This window comes from Agelaius tricolor, unplaced genomic scaffold (genome assembly GCF_023055355.1).
Source record: "Agelaius tricolor isolate 1412-34295 unplaced genomic scaffold, bAgeTri1.0.p SCAF_10, whole genome shotgun sequence".
NCBI classification, from domain to species: domain Eukaryota; kingdom Metazoa; phylum Chordata; class Aves; order Passeriformes; family Icteridae; genus Agelaius; species Agelaius tricolor.
Genome location: NW_027269270.1, coordinates 16629571 through 16648931, shown reverse-complemented (window position 1 = coordinate 16648931; position 19361 = coordinate 16629571). Strand labels below are relative to the sequence as shown.

The following is a 19361-nucleotide window of genomic DNA, read 5'->3' as shown; positions in this document are numbered from 1 at the left end:
TGCCCTACATAGACTGCTTTCCTGAATAAAGGACTTCCTTTATTCAGGAAAATGCTGAATATTTAATAGTTTGTATATCAGGTGATTTTTGCTAAATAAATGCCATATTGGTGGAATGTAATTTAAAACTCTTTCTAAGCATCTTTTGAATGTTACTTTTTGGTCAGTATGGGATGTTGCTAGCATGGTGGTAGGGTTCTGTAATGGGTCAGAATTTCAATACAGCAGAAAAAGGCTGTACTGGACAGGCCAAAGAGAACCACTCTACATACAGGTTTACCTCATCATCCAGAGACTGGAGTCTCTTAGTAAGTGTCTTTTCTTCTGTTCTTCTTTCTGTTGAAATAGAGTATTAACTGACATGGGTACTGGAAGTTGTTTCACTTGGATCGTGAATCCAGAACCAATTCTGTTTCCATTCTGATCTTTCTAGGAGTCCCTCTTATGAAAAGGAAACAAAGAGATTTATTTGGCAGATGTAGAGGATGGAACTTCTGTGATTTGGGGTGGGAGAGAAAGAAACACCCCCAGGCTTTGATTTCTCATCCTCCTCTTCTAGGAACCTTATCCTGCCCCAGTGTTGGGCAGGCTGCATAAACCCTCTCTGTCCCAAATTCAGAGTGGAAATGTTTTGCTCTGCTCTTTTCAGACTCAACATGCCAGTGTAGGTTTTGATCTCCAGATATGTTCTTGAATGCTGTAAGGTACCTTGCTCACTGGGGTTATGTCAAATTCAAAGTAGAATGCAGGTGTCTGTAATAGGAATTGTATTATTTGTTTTTTTAATAATTAGAAATATTGGAAGAGCCATAGCTGTGATGGTTTTCCTAACATGCTACTTTCCAGAGGTTGTGATATTGTTCAAAGTTTAAGTGACTCTTGCTGAGTGGCATCTGTGTAGGCTAGTCCATGATGAAAAAACAGCTTCAGGTACGTGAAAGAACCATTTTAGTTTTCTGCAGTTTTCTCTGTGTGTGTCTGACCCCAGCATTACAGTACATCCTAATCGATATTTTTGCATTCTTTTGTAACTTTATTAAGAAATGAAAGAAATTACTTTGTGTTCTCGTTTTGTTTTTTTCTTTTTTAAATCTAGATGAAGAGAATAGTTTACATGTTGTGGTGAATTGTGGGGAAGCACTACTGAAGAATAACACTTACTGGCCCCTGGTTAGTGATTTTATAAACATACTTTCACACCAAAGTGTGGCAAAGAAGTTTTTGGAAGATCATGGTCTTTTGGTAACATGGATGAATTTTGTTTCATTTTTTCAAGGTATGTGACTTTTATGATCAGTACTAATACAAGGACATTAAGACAGTTAATGTTCACTGTAGCGCAATCCCTACAGTTCTGTATGTATATATTTAATCTATTAGTATTCCCCCAAGACTGTATTTCTTGAAGAGTACAGTATATTCTAGAAAACAGGTTACAAAAATTATCTAATGGATCTTTTTCTTGTGTGAAGTAGTTGAAGAGCAGTCACATCACACTTAGTCGACTGAGATCTATGGTGCAAGAATTCTGAGGTTATACTTAAAGTACAGATCACAACTGTAAACCAAACTGTTTTACTGGTGAAGTTCAAAATTTAAATATACAGGAAATTAATCTCATATATCTGGATCTTCTTCTAAGTGTTGCTTTTGATTATATAAAAAAATATTTTAAGGTAGTGTATCTCAATGCTGATAAATGTTTTGCTTAGAAAGACGACCAGCATTCGGATGTTCTAATTGACTGAGTAACATTCAAAGTAGAAGTTCATGTTCCCTGAACAGCAAGGACTGCAGTTATTAGCCAGGTTTTTGTCTTTTCTGGTATATTTCTGTTCAAACTTTGTTTTATCAGATTCTTCCACTAGATAAAATAGTGTTTGTAATAGGAATTGGCTTACACTTAGTGGAGTTGTTTTTCGAGGTGTGTAAATGCATAGTACTAAAAAGACTGCATTCCATTTATCCCTAGTTAAATCTTGGGTTGTATAACTCTGCTTAAATCTTTGAAGGTATGAATTTAAATAAACGGGAGCTGAATGAGCACGTGGAGTTTGAGTCGCAGACATACTATGCTGCCTTTGCTGCTGAGCTGGAGGCCTGTGCCCAGCCAATGTGGGGTCTGCTGTCACACTGCAAAGTTAGGGTAAGGCTAACATGACTTATTCTAGAATGCTCAATCTTGAAAAGACTGTCTTTTGTGTTTTGAAAAGACTTTGGTTTGGCTGTCTTTGTCTATTTAAATAACACAAAACTCCAATCAACTCGGATTCTGTGTATAGTGAGTGTAGAATTCATGCTTGTACATAATTTATTGTCTCCAGTACTGGGACTACAAGTTCAGGATGTCTGCAGTCATTTCATATGAGTGTACATATGGAATAACTTCAAATCTAATGAAGAACTTGATAAATGTCTCTGAGTCATTCTGCCTTTGTTCAGTGGGAATGGAGATACATAAGTCATCCTAATGTGATTCTAATGTTGGCTGTGTCTGTGAATAGACACTTCATTATGATGGGAGATGGAGTAATTTATGGGTTTGTGTGGTTCTCCTATCAATTTGAGGTGAAAACCTCTTTGGTTCTGACATCAAATGGTCTCCAAACTAGAGCAAAGACTTGTTGCTATTTGCTAGACTGTAAATTATATTAAGTTACAGCAAAAATAGAATCCATTCGCTTTTAGGAATATTTAACATATGAAAAATACTTTTTACTGTTTTTCTGTGAAATAAATACTTGTATTCGAAATTAGCTTATTAAGATAATTAATAGTGTCAGTGAGACAGTACTGACTGGATTGAACTGCACACTGAGAAACCGTGCAAGCAGTCCATGTGATTTTAGAACAGTTTGAATCAGGCAGTTGTGAAAGCCTTTCTGTGATGTAAATTACACTGATACATTATGAATTTATCAATTTATGAGTCTACATTGGTTTTTGAAAACCGAATTACAGCTTCTGGCTGTTTGAAGTGCTCCTTTCATTTTTCCTTAGTTATGGGATGGTCTTTTTTTTAAGGCCATGCTCCTCCATCAGTTGTCTTGTCAGTCATGTCTTCAGCCACATGTTTGAACCTTTTGGTTATTATCAATAAATCTGAAAATGTTAAAGAAATTTCATAGCTTAGTTGTTGTACTTATGAAACCTGGAGGGTTGGAAGCTCATGTCTCACAGGATAGGGAAAGCCAGCAGAGCCTGTCCTTCATAGAGTGTGGAGTAACAGGATGGGAGTGTGGCTGTTGTATTTCCTGATGTGAAAAGGTGCCTGACTGAAATAGCTGCCACTTGCACAACTTTTGGCCGGCCTGAACACTGCTGCCTTTTGCATGAGAAGTGTGTCATTGGATATTCTGAGAGTGTGAGGCAAGTCTGGAGTCTGTGTTTAGGGAGAAGTGAAGATTAAAGGAAAAATCTGTTAAGAAAGTAGGCTTTGCAAGTTCTGCTGATCACAGAGCAATTTGGTTTAGCTTCTTTTCTGCTTTTTCTTCTTGCACACAACTGCTTCTCTCCTGGAAGGCAATGTACAGCTCTAGCCCTGAAACATGATTTAACCTGAAATATAGTGTAGTTTTATGGCATTCTTACAGTTATATCATACAATCATAACAAGGTTTGCTTACCATTGACATCCATGCAGTATTGTGGTCTCATATCATTTAGGGTATCTTGTGTTAGCCAACTGTAAGGACCTTCTAAGTAGATAGAACTTATAGGCCATTAACTACAGTAGAAGTAAATGGATAAATTAAGCAACAGTAGGCACTGGGACCACCTAGAGAGTGAGTCCTATGAGGAGCAGCTGAGGGAGCTGGGGTTGTTCAGCCTGGAGAAGAGAAGGCTCAGAGGTGACCTTACAATTCTCTGTAGTACCCTGTTAGGAGGGTATAGCCAGGTGGGAGTTTGCCTCTTCTTACAGGTAACCAGCAACAGGACAAGAGAAAATGGCATCAAGCTGCAGCAGAGGAGATTCAGGTTGGGCAACAGGAAGAATTTCCTCATGAAAAGAGTGGTTAAGCTTTGGATTGGGCTATCCAGGAGTGGAGTCCCAATCCCTGAAAGTGTTCAAGAAACAACTGGACCTGGCACTTAGTGCTGTGGTTTAGTCAATAACGTATTGTTCAGTCAATGATCTTGGAGGTCTTTTCCAACCTCAGTGATTCTGTGTACTGTAAAAATATTATTGAAATAATTGTTTTATTTGTAGTAGGGAAACAATGGCACTTAAAATTTTTTTGGCTCATATAAGTGTACTGGTTTCTCTTAACTGCAGGAAACACAAGAATACACACGCAATGTTGTCAGATACTGCCTTGAAGCACTTCAAGACTGGTTTGATGCCATCAACTTTGTAGATGAGGTAAATATCCTTAGTGAATTTAAGCAAAGCACTGTGAAAATCTGATTAAATTTAAAAGGTGATAACGCTCCCTACACCCAGCCCCCTCCCCTTAATTTAAGTGACCATTCAAGGTAGTGCTCAAAAAAGGATTGCCTTGCTGAAATTAGAGATTGTAGTTAATACTTAAAATGTTATGTCCTAGGACCCTTTTTTTCCTGTAGTCTTGGTGATTTAGATTTGCTGGTGCAAGCTTAAGCTGTGAGTTTTTAAAAGCAGTGCTTTCCCTGTCTGAGGGAAACTTCTGAATAATCAGAAAGACAGGGGAATGAAATAACTGCTGTGTTACTGAAAAAGTAAGTCTATCAAATGAAGACATGTAAAATACTGCCCTTGGTGGTTGTGCCAAAGATATTTGTATGTTTGTTTTGTCCAATATATTATATTAAATACCTTTATTTTACTTTCAGCCAGCACCTAACCAAGTTACTTTTCATTTGCCACTGCACCGTTACTTCGCCATGTTTTTAAGTAAGGTAAGCATGTGTTGTAGTTTCACAGAAGATGGAAATTCCCTGTGGAATGTAATCATTCAACACAGCATATGCTTGCTTTTGTTTCTAGGCTGTTAAATGCCAAGAACTAGATCTGGATACCATCCTGCCAGATCAGGAGATGCTGATGAAACTCATGATTCACCCACTTCAGATTCAGGTACGGGCAGACTTCTAACTTAACAATAGGAAGTATGTCTTAATTGTGGAATGTAAAAATAAGCCCTATGTGACAATAATAACTACAATATACTAAGTAGTTAGGGTAACATCTTTTTTTTTTCCCCTCCTCTTTCCAAAATTAAAATGGGGCATTAGTTATCATACTCTGAGAAGCACATAATAATAGTATTCACTACAGCTCTTCAAAAATGGTAGGATGGACCGATCCTCTGGAAACATAGAATTGTAAAGTGAACAGAATGGAGTGCAGTTTGACAAGAAACCCAAATCTTTTGTATTTTAAATTGAGAGTGAGTTCCAGAATGGATGCACAACATTTTTATTTGCAAATTTGGACTTGTGCATAAGTGGCAGTGAGAAGTATTTGTAATCACTGCTTTTAGATCTAATCCCTTTTTAATCGTGATGCCTTAATTTTTGGTTCATTTTGGTACCACAGTACCTTCATTTTGAGTTGGTTTCAAGATTTTAAGGAATAACTACATGTATAAATCACATCATTTGTCTTTGATTACTTTCATTGTCTGAAATACATTCTTATATGAAAGTATGGTATCTGTTTCATAAACTTGCAGTGGATCTTTATATCTCTTACTCTCCAGAAGTCAATTAGTATAAAAAAGTCGATAAAATTGTAGTATGTATGCATGTCTATGTGTAATGATAGTGAATAAAATGATGAGAGGGCTGGAGCACCTCTGTTATGAAGACAGACTGAGAGAATTGTCGTTCACTCTGGAGAAGAGAAGGCTCTGGGGAGACCTTAGAGTAGCCTTCTACAGGGGCCTACAAGAGAGCTGGGGGCAAACTTTTTAGCAGGGCCTGTTGCAATAGAACAAGATTAGTGTGTTTAAAGTGAAGTAGGCTTGGTTTAGATGACCTGTAGTACCTTTTTTGCTACGAGGGTGGTACAACACTGGAGCAGGTTGTCCATGGAAGTGGTAGATGCCCCATCCCTGAGAACATCCCAGGTTAGATTGGGTGGGGCTCTGAATAACCTGACCTAGTTGAAGATGCCCCTGATGATTGCAGGGGGATTGGACTAGATGACCTTTAAAGGCCCCTTCCCACCAAAACTGTTCTGTGACTCTCCAGGAGAGCCCCAGGGGGACTTCTTACAATGACATGTAGTGACAGGACAAGGGGGAATGGCTTTAAGCTGAAAGAGAGTAGTTTAGAGGAGATATCACAAAGACATCCTTTGCTGTGAAGGCGGTGAGACACTGGAACAGGTTGCCCAGAAAAGTCAAGGATACCCCATCCCTGGAAGTGTTCAAGACTAGGGTGAACAGGGCTTTAAGCAAACTGGCTTTTAAGCACCTGGAAAGTGTCCTTGCCCATGGCACAAGGGTTGGAAATCTTTAAGGTCCCTTCCAATTCGAACTGATATCTGATTTCTATTTTTCTATGGTATCATACTGATGATCTGCTAACATTGAACTGAGTAGCTGAACATCCCTGAAATGTTCATAACTTTTTATGTTCCCTGAACAGGCAAGTCTTTCTGAAATTCACAGCAATATGTGGGTTAGAAATGGTCTACAAATTAAAGGACAGGCCATGACTTACGTGCAGTCTCATTTCTGCAATTCAATGATTGATCCTGACATTTATCTGCTGCAAGTAAGTTATGTTTTCTGAGAAGCCAAGCCAATATTATTTACCTACAAACTATTGACTAGAATTAATTTAATAAAATTAATTTACTCTCTTTCTACAGGTCTGTGCCTCTAGACTGGACCCAGATTATTTTATTTCATCTGTTTTTGAAAGGTAGGACTAAAAGATGAATCCTCTTGTTTGATGTTGTGCTGGCTGTTCTGCTAATTTATAGCATGTAAAAGAAAAATTGCGTATCTGATACATATCTTCAGTGATACAACTCTGCCTAGCCAAAACTAACACCTAAGGCCTCTACTGAAACAGGTATCTCTTGATTTTATACAGCATTGGCTTTTGATTTACAGGGCAGTAGGGAAGATATTTGTTTTCTGAGCATCTTTAGGATTTTTTAAGTTTCTTATGTGTTCATATGCTAGGATATTCTATCCTGAAGCAGTAGTAAGAGACACAGAATGTTTCCTTTTCTGGAAGAAAATCAGGGTTTGAACACCAATTAGTATGCATTAGTTTTTATATGTTGTTAAATATAAGGTGTTTTCATATGGAGTGAATATCACTATAGCACATTCCATCAATAGTTAAATAAAAATTGAAATTTAAAAAGAAGAGGGTTTTCATGTATGTTTGTTCGTACTTTGGGTTTTCATTTGGGCTTTTGTATTTCATTTTAGGTTGTTGTGAGTGCTATCCTGAGCTTATCAGTAGGTTTCACATTGGTGTTTTAATGTTGGAGAATGTTTAATTGTTGTTTCTGACTTTGCTGTTTGCTGTGTAGATTTAAGGTGGTAGATCTGTTAACGATGGCTTCACAGCATCAAAATACAGTTCTTGACTCAGAACATGAAAGGTCCATGCTGGAAGGAGCCTTAACATTTTTGGTCCTTTTGTTAAGTCTTCGTTTACACTTAGGTAAGAGTCACTACTTTAGGAATATCTGTATGCAAATAACATTATTACACCTTCATTTATATTCAACACTTAGGAGGTGCCTTAAAGCTGTTTAGCCATATAGTAACTTAAAGCATTCAATACTCAGTTTCATCTTTGCCAGTTACTGTATTTTAATCCCTTATGAAATAGAAATAGATATAATACATAACAATGGAAAAAATTTGCTTTAATGGAAGTGGGTGATTTGTGTAGGTGATGACATGAAGATTCTATATCTTTTCCAGAAAGACAGCAATTTGGGTTTATACTGGTATTTTCTGATTGAGGTTGTGCCTTTCATAATATTTGCATGTCCCCCTTTTTTTCCCCCCTGTATTTTTAAGGCACTGTATCATTACTTAATATTAATTTGAATCATGTTTGACATGCTTTTAATGTCAAATGAAAACTGAATGCGTGTCTTAAAATCATGCTGTTTTAACAGCTCTTTACATTTCATTGTTCTAGGAATGACAGATGATGAGATCCTCAGAGCAGAGATGGTAGCCCAGCTGTGCATGAATGACAGGACACACAGTTCATTATTGGATCTCATATCCTTGGAATATATTCACTAATGTGTCTGAATGAGAATGACAGGTGTCTGGATTGTAGTGAGGCTTGAACAACATGCTTTTAGGTTACATAATTAAAAAACTGTGTGAAGGTGTGTTTGTAGGTACTTACTATATGTATACACACAGTATATACTGTATATACTTACTAGCAAAGGCTCCAATTTTGGTTTTTCTTACAATAAATACAATACTTTTTTTAATAGTTAAAATTACTTTTGATACAAAATGCTGTACTGGTCTTTAGAAGTCTTTTAGGTGTAAGGTAAAATGTGTGTTTTCCAATGGTGTTGTAGAAAGTTTAGCAAAGCATCACATTTGTCTGGATTTGAGCCTTTGATTTTTGCTAAGTTTATCCCAATATAAAAAACAGACATTCTACATTATATTGGCTTTTGCTATCAATAGCTGAAAATGCAAATAATAGCAATACTACATGTTGCTTTGACATTAGAGTGAAGTGCATGTGTTATGGGGAAAGAATAGCAAACTCTAAGAGTCCTTCTGCACAGACATAGGGTTCATGTCCCTGGACAGCTGACTATAAATATGCAGGTTTTCCTGTATTACTCTTGGCTGTGTAGGCAAATTAAATAGCTTGTTCTGGTTGCATGTAAGAGCTTGCAATCCAGGTATGGGCAATGAGCAAAAATATTATGAATATGAAGATAGGAAAGGATGAGATTGAGACTAACAAATGAATAATAAGAATAACAATTATTATTATTATTACTATTATTATTTGCTCTAGTAACTCAGTCAAGTATGTAAAATAAGTGATTACTTAGACCAATTCACTTAAATGAATGACTTAATTATGTAAAATAAGTGAATAATTTATATAAGCAATTACTTATCACTGAGCAGAAGTTTACTTACTTCTAAGTGCTGCTTGTGTTCTAGAGTAACGAACGTCAGTAGGTCAGTTAAGTATTGCTACCAAAAATGAGAAGTGTGGAATCCAAGATGCAGAATTATTCATTGTGTTTATGGATCCTGAACTATTTGCTTGCTTTTTCTGCACTTGGATGTAAATGCAAAATATTCTCCCTATGAAGAGAGACAAAGTGTTTGTAAGTGAAGACAATCACAGAAACTTTATATACACTACAGGCAGTGGTTTCTCATTAAGTACTAACAGCTTGAGCCAAATATGTAGCAAGTCTTACTTTAAAAAGTTTAGCCTCCTAGCTGAGAGGCTTAGATTCTCTTCAGTACCAGTTACTGTTCTTAGCAGCTGGAGCATACAGACCTCTTGTGGTAAGCACAGAGCACTGCTGAGATGTGGTCTGAAATGACTGATGGAAAATATCAAGAGGGGAGGGAAATTCTGTGTCCTGCAACTAAATTAACTTTGCTTTCCTTAACATAAGCATTACATTCCAGAAAACCCTAATCCTAAAAGTGGTATTATTCCAGGAAGCTTAAGCTTTGAGTCAGTCCTGTCAGCAGTTGCTGACTTTAAAGCCCCTGTTTTTGAACCTGGAGGTTCCATGCAACAAGGAATGTACACACCTAAAGGTACGGTAATCAGCGTTCTCTTGCAACACAGTCAGTGGTAAGATGCCTAACCAGGGTTTGTTTGGTTTTGTTGTAGTAGGTTTTTTTTCTGTAAAAAACTCAAAAAGCAAACCCAACCTACCAGTGTTGAAAACTGCCCCCCATCCTCTCCACAAAAAAAGCCAAACCTACCACAGCCACCAAAACCCCACAAAACTTGACTTTTTCATTATTGTCCATTGCTTATTTAAGAGCATTGTTAAAGACTATCAGTAGTCTTAAATAAATTGATTTTGATCTAGAGTGAAAATGAGCTTCTCATACTAAACAGGTACCTTCAGAAAGCAAAGGAAAATATAGAAATGAAAAATTACCTTATTTGTATTTTACTGATCTGCATACTTAATTATTCCTATGATTTAAATAAATTGGTGTATATTTAGTAGAGTCTAGAACTGTTTGCATTGGTGAAATGTCAAAGATACTTTCTTTGAACTTCTCCGCCTTTTGACTATTAAAGATACCACAATACGTAATTCTTCATTTTATGTTGCTTAACTGTATTAGCATCCTGTAAAATTTTTCGCTGTCAGTAGTGAAGGCCTAGAAAAAAGTTCAGGCTAGACTTATTATAGAACATTGTTCTGTAATTCTACAATGCATACAGTGCAAAAATGACAAGTTTCTTTCCCTGACCAGCTTGTCATCTAAATTGGACTCAACACAGCATTGGTATATCAAAGGAGAGAAATAATTTAAGAACTCAGTGTTCCATTACTGTGTCATGTCACTAAGCAGATAAGCCTGTAGAAATCTGAAATGCTCCATGTGCTCTGGTTGTGCCTCAGGCTAATGGCAAAGCTGAAGAGAGATTAACTCCTTCCTCCCCCACATACCTCCCTTGAGAACTGGGAAGGTTAGAGTCTGGCAATTTTGAAACCATTTGGTGGTGGTTAATGTAGGTACTAGTGTTGTAATAACTTGTAATTGTTTGCCAGTTTTTGTACTGGGAGATTGAAGTGTCAATAAAGCTCTTTTATACAAATTACAACTAGTGAAATAATTTTGTGAAACCAGAGTTTTGGAAATTGATTCATCTTGGTTCTTTGATGTGTAATTAGGCAGCTTAACACCCATGTATCTAAAATAACTTAATTTTATTGTTACATAAACTGCATTTCCTTATGTCCTGTCCAGTTTCTGGAGCTCATTACGTGCTGGTCATTTTCATAACACAATGTGAAGGAAAAAGAGATGGATTATTCTGTTTTTAATTATAGCACTTCGTATTTAGGGAATCTAATGCTAGATTACAGTGTTTGCAGTTTTTTGGGTTTTTTTTTTTAACTTAGGTAAACTGTTTATTCCAGAGGTAAACTGTCTTAAGCATCTCACTTATAGCATTGAACAATGAAGTGGTTTAAGACACTATACAGATTCCCTTTTTTCTAAAGTAATAAAAGCTGAAAAATCTTCTGTAGGAATAAAAGCTGACATGGCTTTCTTTGCCCTCTTAAGTGTTCATATTCCCTGTAAGATTATATAGGTTCTCAAACCCTTTGCTTTTAAGAATTGTAGTCTGTGGCCTGTCATAGTTAAAGCAAGTAATGATCAGATCAATTCCCTCTAATCCTCTAATCCCTTGTTTCCCTAAATTTGAGGGGGTGGAATCTACTTTATGTTCACAGATTCCTAGATTTTGTTCCATTAACCATCATTTAAAAAAACAAAACCAACCAAAACCAACTTCCAGAGCCAGATTCTTTCTCACACTGTAGATTTGTGTGCTGAAGATGAGCTCTATGTGCATTTCCAATATTCACTGTATGGCTCACTCAGTCCTTTTTTCTCATTAGGCATTAGCAGCCCAAGCAAGCTTGGTGTGTGCTCCAGAGTGTAATACTAAATTCTGTTCAGAAAAAAGTGGGGTTTTTTTCACAAGCTAAATTTGATTGTGTTTAATACCTAATGGAAACTTTGCTAGGTGTTCTCCCTCAGCAGTCTACGAGGATATGTGTAGAACTGTTAGCCTTAGCAGGGGTTAATATACAGAGGATAGACCACTAGGTGTGAGTATAGACACTTGTCTTCCTGCCTGGGGAAAATTAATCTCAGAAGTGTGGTAAAGCTGCTTATTGCTGCCTGTGGGAACTTTGAAGAATGTTGTGAGCACTGGTGTTACGTTACGCCTGCTGGTGGAGCTCAAATTCTGTATCCGCTGGGTTTCTTCCTCCGTTTGGGGTCATTGAATCTTGCCTTCATTTTTTTGTGTTATGAGAGCTAAACACTTCAAAACATTTCATAGAATTAATGTCTTCATTTGGCTTTAGATTGAAACTTAGTTTTGTTTTTTAGCGACTTGTAAATAGAAAAAAAAGACATGAAATGGGATATTTTTATAGACTCTTTAGGCTTTTCTGTTTGTGATTGCTCTGAACAGCCACTCTGGATGTTACTTTAGAGCTACTAAATTAAATGGATGTAACTAAGATTTTAATGCTGAAATAATGCATAATACTAGTTATAAAACAAAGGCATATTTGTTAAGGATTGATCACAAATATAATTTGATACAAATCTTGACCATTTTTGATACCGAACAAGACTTGTGTTGTTGCAGCAATTTTGTTCACTGCACTTAAAGGTAAAATATCATCCACCTGCTAACAGCTCCACAGTCTTTACTTCCTCCTTTCAAGAGGCTTGTGCTTATCATGTACAAAGTGAAAAATAATGTAGGCTTTTTCTCACAAGTACTTGGAAATGACAAAGAGAAAAACAAGTCGCATACAGAAATGATGTTTTGGGGGTTGCTTAATAGAGTGTTACTTTTTTATTTTTGAAACCAATCAAAATTTTGCAACAAATATTTTTCTAGTTTGATAAAGAGTGGTAATTATTAGTATAGAAAGTATTATAAGTAAGAATTATTATAAATTGCTGTAGTTTGCCAGGAAAAATTATATAATAGAAGTGACATAATTAAAGCTAGTTAAGGAGAGAATCTAAAATAAGTGGTAAGGTTTTTAAAGAGAATGTTAACATGTAATTTCTTTAAACAACAGCTGAAGTTTGGGATAAGGAGTTTGACCCTGTCATGGTAATACTTCGAACAGTTTACCGCAGAGATGTGCAGTCTGCCATGGACAGATATACAGCGTTGTAAGTTGGATCATTTTTAGAAATGCACCATCATTCTCTTGCTCATTCCACAACAAATGTTTTGTTTTCACTGCCTGATAATGCTAATCACTTTATCAGTGTTTTCCAGCCCCAGATTTGTTCTTGAGTAAATAGTCTATAACAAGCAATATCAGAGCTTTGGTTATCTTAGTCTGTTACTCTTCCATAAATGTTTAAAAATACACCAGAAAGGCCACAGACAAAGTAGTGAATGTCATCACAGATAAAATATTTAACCAAAGATATTGTTTAAAAATAATTTACAACTTGAAGTCTTATCTATTTTTATTTAGTTTACACTTAGGTACACAAAGCAAGGTTTATCTATAGCAGTGACAGGTTTCTACATTATTGCAGTGTTTAACAGTGGTTTCAACATTTAACATTTGTTTCAACAGCTTAAAGCAAAGTGGCAAATTTCCTGGAAACCCATGGCCTCCTTACAAGAAGAGAACACCACTACACCCAAGTTACAGAGGGCTCATAAAGCTTTTGCACTGTAAAACTCTGCACATTGTGCTCTTCACACTTCTTTACAAGGTACAGTCATGATTTGCATTAAGTGCATTGGTTCACTTTGACATTTTTTACAGAAGTTCTTAGGAAGCATGACTTTGTAAACTTTATTTGGAATAGTCAGGTTCCATTGTATATAATATTTTTGGTTTTGGTTTATTTTTCAAGTCTAGTACGAGTTTTTTTCCCTACCACTTAGATTATTTCATGAATGATCGTTTCATATATACACACACTAAGTCAGTACCCAAGTGGATGAAAGATCCTGTTCCACTTTGAGGAGCACTGTATTAACCATCAGAGTTGTCATTCAGATTGTTCTTCCATGATGGTTTCAGGGAGCACAGTGGCATAAGTGGTGTTCTTCTGGCTCCTATTGCAGAATTTTAAGGCATCAGCAGTGGCTGTTCAAAAATACAAACTTTAATAACTTTAAATCCTCAATGTCAAATAAGTCTCATAACTGCAGTTGTTTCTGTCATCATTTCCCAAATATATTCTGGCTTTTGATAATGTTACAGCAGCCGTTTTTTAGGGTTAATTGGTGCCTTTAAGTTATGTTTGGTTTTATCTTTGATAGTTTGCTGCTGTCTTAAGAGAAGCAAGGCTTTTTGAAGAGTCCATTCATCAGAAAATGGACTTTGAATCTGTACTTAGAAAGTGTTTTCAAAGCAGTGTGCTGCAGAGGCAGATGAGGGACTACACAAGTTGCTTTGTTTGAGTAGCGTTTTTCCTGGGCAGATTTTTCCTTTTGTGCTCTTCTAAGGCCTCCCAGCTTACCTAAAACTAGTATTTTGTTTCACTGTTAAATTTCTGTTGAATAGAAGATATCTCTTGTACTACAGGAAGGCTGGTGAAGGAAAAGAGAGCTTGGGACTACATAGAAGATCAAATAATGTTTTGACATGGAACAAAAATGGAGACTGTAGGGAAGGAATGCATCATCTTTTACTGTCCTGCTTGGGTGTCTTTGGCCACTTTTTCTCTTAGTCCATTAAGAACCCACAAGGGCTTAAATCTTGAGAATCTTAGCCATAACTGGGTTGCTGTTTTGGCTGGAATACCAAATGCTTTCCCACCAGATTCATGGATGGTGGAAAATACATAGTGGTTGATTTGTAGGGCAGGCTTAAGTAATGCCTGCCCTCTTTGTGAAATTTTGCCAATTGATGACAGCCTTTATTATATCTCTTGGCTTTTGGGACTTCCTGTGGAAGAGCCTTAAACTCTGTTTGGTGATGTTACTTTTCAGAAGCATTGGTCAATATGACTTTTGATTCCAACAGCCACAATTACACGTGCTCTTCATATTAACAGAATACTGAGTCCTCTTTAATTAAATAACCTCTATCATCTCAGATTTGTTTGGGCTTGATTAAATCAGCTCCTCAGTCACTTTTTAGAAAAGCTACTGTAAAACAATATTATTTTTAAGAACTTTGTCTCTCTGATGTTTCTAATGGCTTTATCTACTTAGAAAATTCATCCATTCAAAACCAAGTAATATTTAAGACTTTACTATGCTACACTCTACAAATACTAATTTGTATAGTAGCCTATCTACCATGAAATTTTAAACATATTTTCTCACCCACTTTTTTGGTAACTTGCATTTTTTTGCCATTTTCTTTCCTTCAGTACAGACTATTCTCAAGAGGAAAGTTGTCCTGGTTTTTAATTTTAGCAGTACTGGTTTTTCCTATCAATGCATTGAAAGCTGTGTTGGAAGAAAGATATGGCCATTTATTAATTTAAAGATAAGGTCTTTTATAAAAGATTAAAAAAAAAGATTATGTGAAGATGGTTATGAGCTAAATTGATGTTAACCTTTTTGGTACTCCCACTTATGCCAGCATCACTGATAGGACTAGGACCTTGTGAGGCCTTTGGTGATTGATGACCTGAAAAGGGGAGGGAAGGCTGGGAGCAGCTTTTTGCATGTAATTGGCAGTAGTGGTGTCTGTGCAGCTGTACCTGTCACTCTGGTGTTCAAGTAAACCACAGCTTGAACTAGTAATGGCTTTAAGGTAAAAATTTGTTTGACTGGAAAGACATAAAATCAAATTTTGCTTTTGTGCTGATGACCAAAGGTTAGGTTTTTCCTAAATCTCAAAATAATTTTAAATCAAATTTAAAACAAACAAACAGAAAAATCCACAAAAACTGAAGAGTCCAAAATGTATTATGCAGAACACTCTTTCGTAAGTTTAGATATACTGAAGCCTCAATCTTCTGTGGTTTGTCTGTTTTCCTAGATATTGATGGATCATCAGAATTTATCAGAGCATGTGCTTTGCATGGTTTTATATTTGATTGAGCTGGGGTTGGAAAATTCTCCTGAACAAGAATCAGATGAAGAGGTAAGAATAAATACCATCATTTTCTTCAAAACACAGAGGTATTTTTTAATGATTCAGTATTCTTTAAAATTAGATTTTAGCATAGTAGTTAGAATAAAGTATCTTTATTAACTTATATGGGGAACAACTAATAAAACAATAAAAACCTTTGTTGTGAGGAAGAATGTGGTATCTTCTGTTTTTCAGCAGTTTCTGTATATGAGGTCTGACTACACAGATTGATTAGATCTTTACCACTGTGTAAATTAGAAATTATGCAAAAAAATTTAAATCATTAAGCATAAAAATCTCTAAATTTTCACCTGAAACCCTTATCACTGAGCATTTTATTGCTACAGATCTATATCTTCAAAAATATGTGAATAAGTCAGAATTTTAATTCTACTTTTAATTCTACTTTTAATGATATTTGAATATAAAGAGACATTATTTTTGTGATTCCAGATTCCCTTCTATTACCATAGTTTTTTAACTGATCAACACTTCTTTATGACTAAGAATTTGCCACTTTTTTTTCCATAGATTGACTTCTGTATAATTCTGACTTTTTATATTAATCTTCAATTGTACAATTTAGGATGGCTGTCTGGAGTACTTCTGCTAGCTAGCACCAATGGCTGTACTTGATTATATTCAAATAAAATACTTAGACCTATGCATTTACCAGCCTCACCGGCTCACATCAGTTATCAAAATTAAAAGGTATATTAGCTTTGTTGAGGTACATAATGTTCAACATACTGTTCCTATCTCATGAAGATATTATGGCCTCTGTAATACAGTTACAAAAGCAGCACAAATTATTTAATATGAGAAATTTGATAAGAGAAAGTGTACCACAGTTTTCTTAATTGTTTTAGGAGTCTGCACGTGGACAAGAGCGTTGTCACGATAGTTGGTTTCCAGGCAGTAATTTGGTTTCTAACATGCGTCACTTCATTAATTATGTCCGAGTAAGAGTACCAGAAACTGCTCCTGAGGTGAAGAGAGAACCACCTGCAAGTACAAGTTCTGATGGTTTAGCTTCATCACAAGTAAGTAGATACAAATACCAGATTCTCTAGGTTAGTTTAAGTTGTTGCCTGTGTTGGCATTTTTGTTAGTTTTCTTACTGTTTTTATGAGTTCCTTAGGATATTTTTTCCTTCAGTTATTTTTCCTATATTTACTGATAGCAGAAATAGAAGTTATTTCCTATGATGCTTCCTTCCTAATGATGTATTTAATGACTTTTTTTGTCCTCAATCTACCAGAGTTCAAGGCGGAAGAGCCTCCAGAGAGAGGTAGATCTGTGTGCAGTTTGTTCTCCTAAGCGATTAACTAGCAACGTGCTTTAATTGTACTCACCTTAACTTTCAGTGGAATCTTCTAATTTTCCTGAATTTCCTTTTAATTCATATTGCAAGGGCTCATGCTTTTTTTCATGTTCTTGATGGTAATGTTAGCTGGTAGACTTTGAAGCAATAAAACATTTGTAATATGTATTTGGAAATAAAAGCTTCCTATCGAATATAAAATGCTGTTGATAGCTTACTGCTTGAGCTTTGTGTTTAGGCCTGTTTGATCTTGCCAAGATACTACTAACATTTAATAATGTAGAATAGTCTTAGCTTTCTTGAGTCTAGGTAAGTTTAACCTTATATTGAAAGGGTTTTTGAAATTACTAATAGCGATTTGTTGTTGTTGTTGTGAAACAAAGGAATACATAAATGGTGGGATCCTGAAAGATTTATGGCCAATAGATGATACAATCTCTGGGTCAGTGTTGGTTTTGTATCTGTGGGATACAGCACTTCAGATTACTGTGTGTCAGATGTAGCAGAATACAGTGAATATTTCTTTTGCATGTTCATGTCAGAAAAATAGACAAAATCTAAAGTAGGGACATGGCATATATGGTACTGCAAGCAAGAGTAGTATAAGATAGATCTAAATGTACTCTGTCATTAAAGTAACTGCACTCCTATGCTCACATGCCCTGGATAGCAAGTTCTGGCAAACAGGCTTATATGGCCTCTGGATGCTACCTAATAAATCCAGATAAAATGCACAATGTTCATGGAGATCTGTGGGCTCACCTGTATTCACCTGTGTGATGTAACGAGTTACATTGCGCAACAGTGCTTGCTAGATTTGAATAGGCATTTAAATGACATAAAGATACTGAAATTATTACCATTCTAGAAAAACCAAGGAAGTATTACCTGGATAACAGAATTGTAAGTTAGACTAGAGTAAAACCAGTTGCTAGTTTTTTCGGTATGGATATTTTCCTTTGGTACTTGGCTTTTTATGCAGTTGCATATAACAGACTTGTACAAAAATACAATATGCAGGTTCAGTATTTTGTTATCCTAACTTTCAATACATTTTGGGAGTGGAGAAGCATCTTTAAGCTTCATGGTTTTCTTCCTAGCTTCAAATATTTTCTGTAGTTTTAGAAATATGTGGTTTTTATACTTGTATTTTTTCAAATTAATCATGATAATTTTTTTCCCAAGAACTCAGGGACAGCTCAAGTGTTCAGTTTGGTCGCAGAACGTAGGAAGAAATTTCAGGAGATCATCAATCGGAACACCAGCGAGGCAAATCAGGTGGTTCGGCCCAAAACATCCATGAAATGGTCAGCACCTGGTGCAACTCCACAGTTAACCACAGCCATTCTAGAAGTCAAGGAGAGCATACTGTCTTTGCTGATTAAATTGCATCACAAACTCTCAGGAAAACAAAACTCTTACTATCCCCCATGGCTGGATGATGTGGATGTTTTAATCCACCCAGAAATTCCGAGATACTCGCATGGAGATGGAATGACAGCAGTAGAAAGAATTTTACTGAAAGCTGCTGTACAGAGCAGACTGAATAAACGTATCATTGAAGAGATATGCAGGAAGGTGACACCTCCTGTACCACCAAAAAAGATGAGCTCTGCAGAGAAGAAAACTTTGGATAAAGAAGAAAGGTAACATTAATAACAAGATAAAGGAGCAGTAGAAGGACAGTGTGTGTTGTGCATCTATTGATTGATTTTTAGGATTTTGTATGAATTACATACTAAAAGAATGAGTCTGGAGGGTATGAGAGACAGAGATTGACATTTGGGGGATGTCAGACTCAGCCACAAAGAATTGGCTGGAGTGGGAAGAGACTGACACTTGGCTGGTGGAAAAGGCTGGACCATGGGATTTGAGGGGAGTGGACAGTGCATAGTGTTAGAAGGTTAGGGCATACAAAGTGGGGAGTTCAGGTCAGAGTACTTACCACAGTAGCTGCAGTAGAGAGCACAGGTTGGAGTGAACAAGAAGACAATTGAGTACTTGTTCATCCAGTATTTTGAAGGGTTTATGTAACCAGAATATGTAGTAGCGGTTCTAGAAATTTGAGTAGAAAAGTGCCGTCCTCTGACTCAGTAGGTTTCTGCATTACTTTTATTTTTCTGCTATTTTATTTGTTTGAAAATAAATTTTTAATGAAAATCTCTCTGATATGTCCAAGGCCAACACTGTACTGGAAAATAACACATGGGAATATGGCAAATAGATTTAATATATTTGTATGCTACATATTTTACAAAGTAAAATTATTTTTGTCCTGCT

At 36.1% G+C, this 19361-nt stretch overlaps 1 protein-coding gene across 4 annotated transcripts in view; it reads left to right on the top strand.

Annotated features, from left to right (window-relative positions):
• The window catches only part of UBR3 (ubiquitin protein ligase E3 component n-recognin 3), a 97466-nt gene that overhangs the window by 27241 nt on the left and 50864 nt on the right, over window positions 1–19361 (top strand). For 2 of the 4 annotated variants that reach the window (XM_071434940.1, XM_071434938.1), the window contains exons 9-24: window positions 1097–1276; window positions 2013–2146; window positions 4277–4363; window positions 4813–4878; window positions 4967–5056; window positions 6574–6702; window positions 6800–6852; window positions 7478–7611; window positions 8101–8188; window positions 9589–9728; window positions 12773–12869; window positions 13289–13430; window positions 15662–15766; window positions 16627–16800; window positions 17019–17048; window positions 18267–18727. In XM_071434940.1, the coding sequence (XP_071291041.1) occupies window positions 1097–1276; window positions 2013–2146; window positions 4277–4363; window positions 4813–4878; window positions 4967–5056; window positions 6574–6702; window positions 6800–6852; window positions 7478–7611; window positions 8101–8188; window positions 9589–9728; window positions 12773–12869; window positions 13289–13430; window positions 15662–15766; window positions 16627–16800; window positions 17019–17048; window positions 18267–18727 (2110 nt within the window). The remainder of the gene's footprint in view (window positions 1–1096; window positions 1277–2012; window positions 2147–4276; window positions 4364–4812; window positions 4879–4966; window positions 5057–6573; window positions 6703–6799; window positions 6853–7477; window positions 7612–8100; window positions 8189–9588; window positions 9729–12772; window positions 12870–13288; window positions 13431–15661; window positions 15767–16626; window positions 16801–17018; window positions 17049–18266; window positions 18728–19361) is intronic. The other 2 variants (XM_071434942.1, XM_071434941.1) reach the window with 1 other exon arrangement.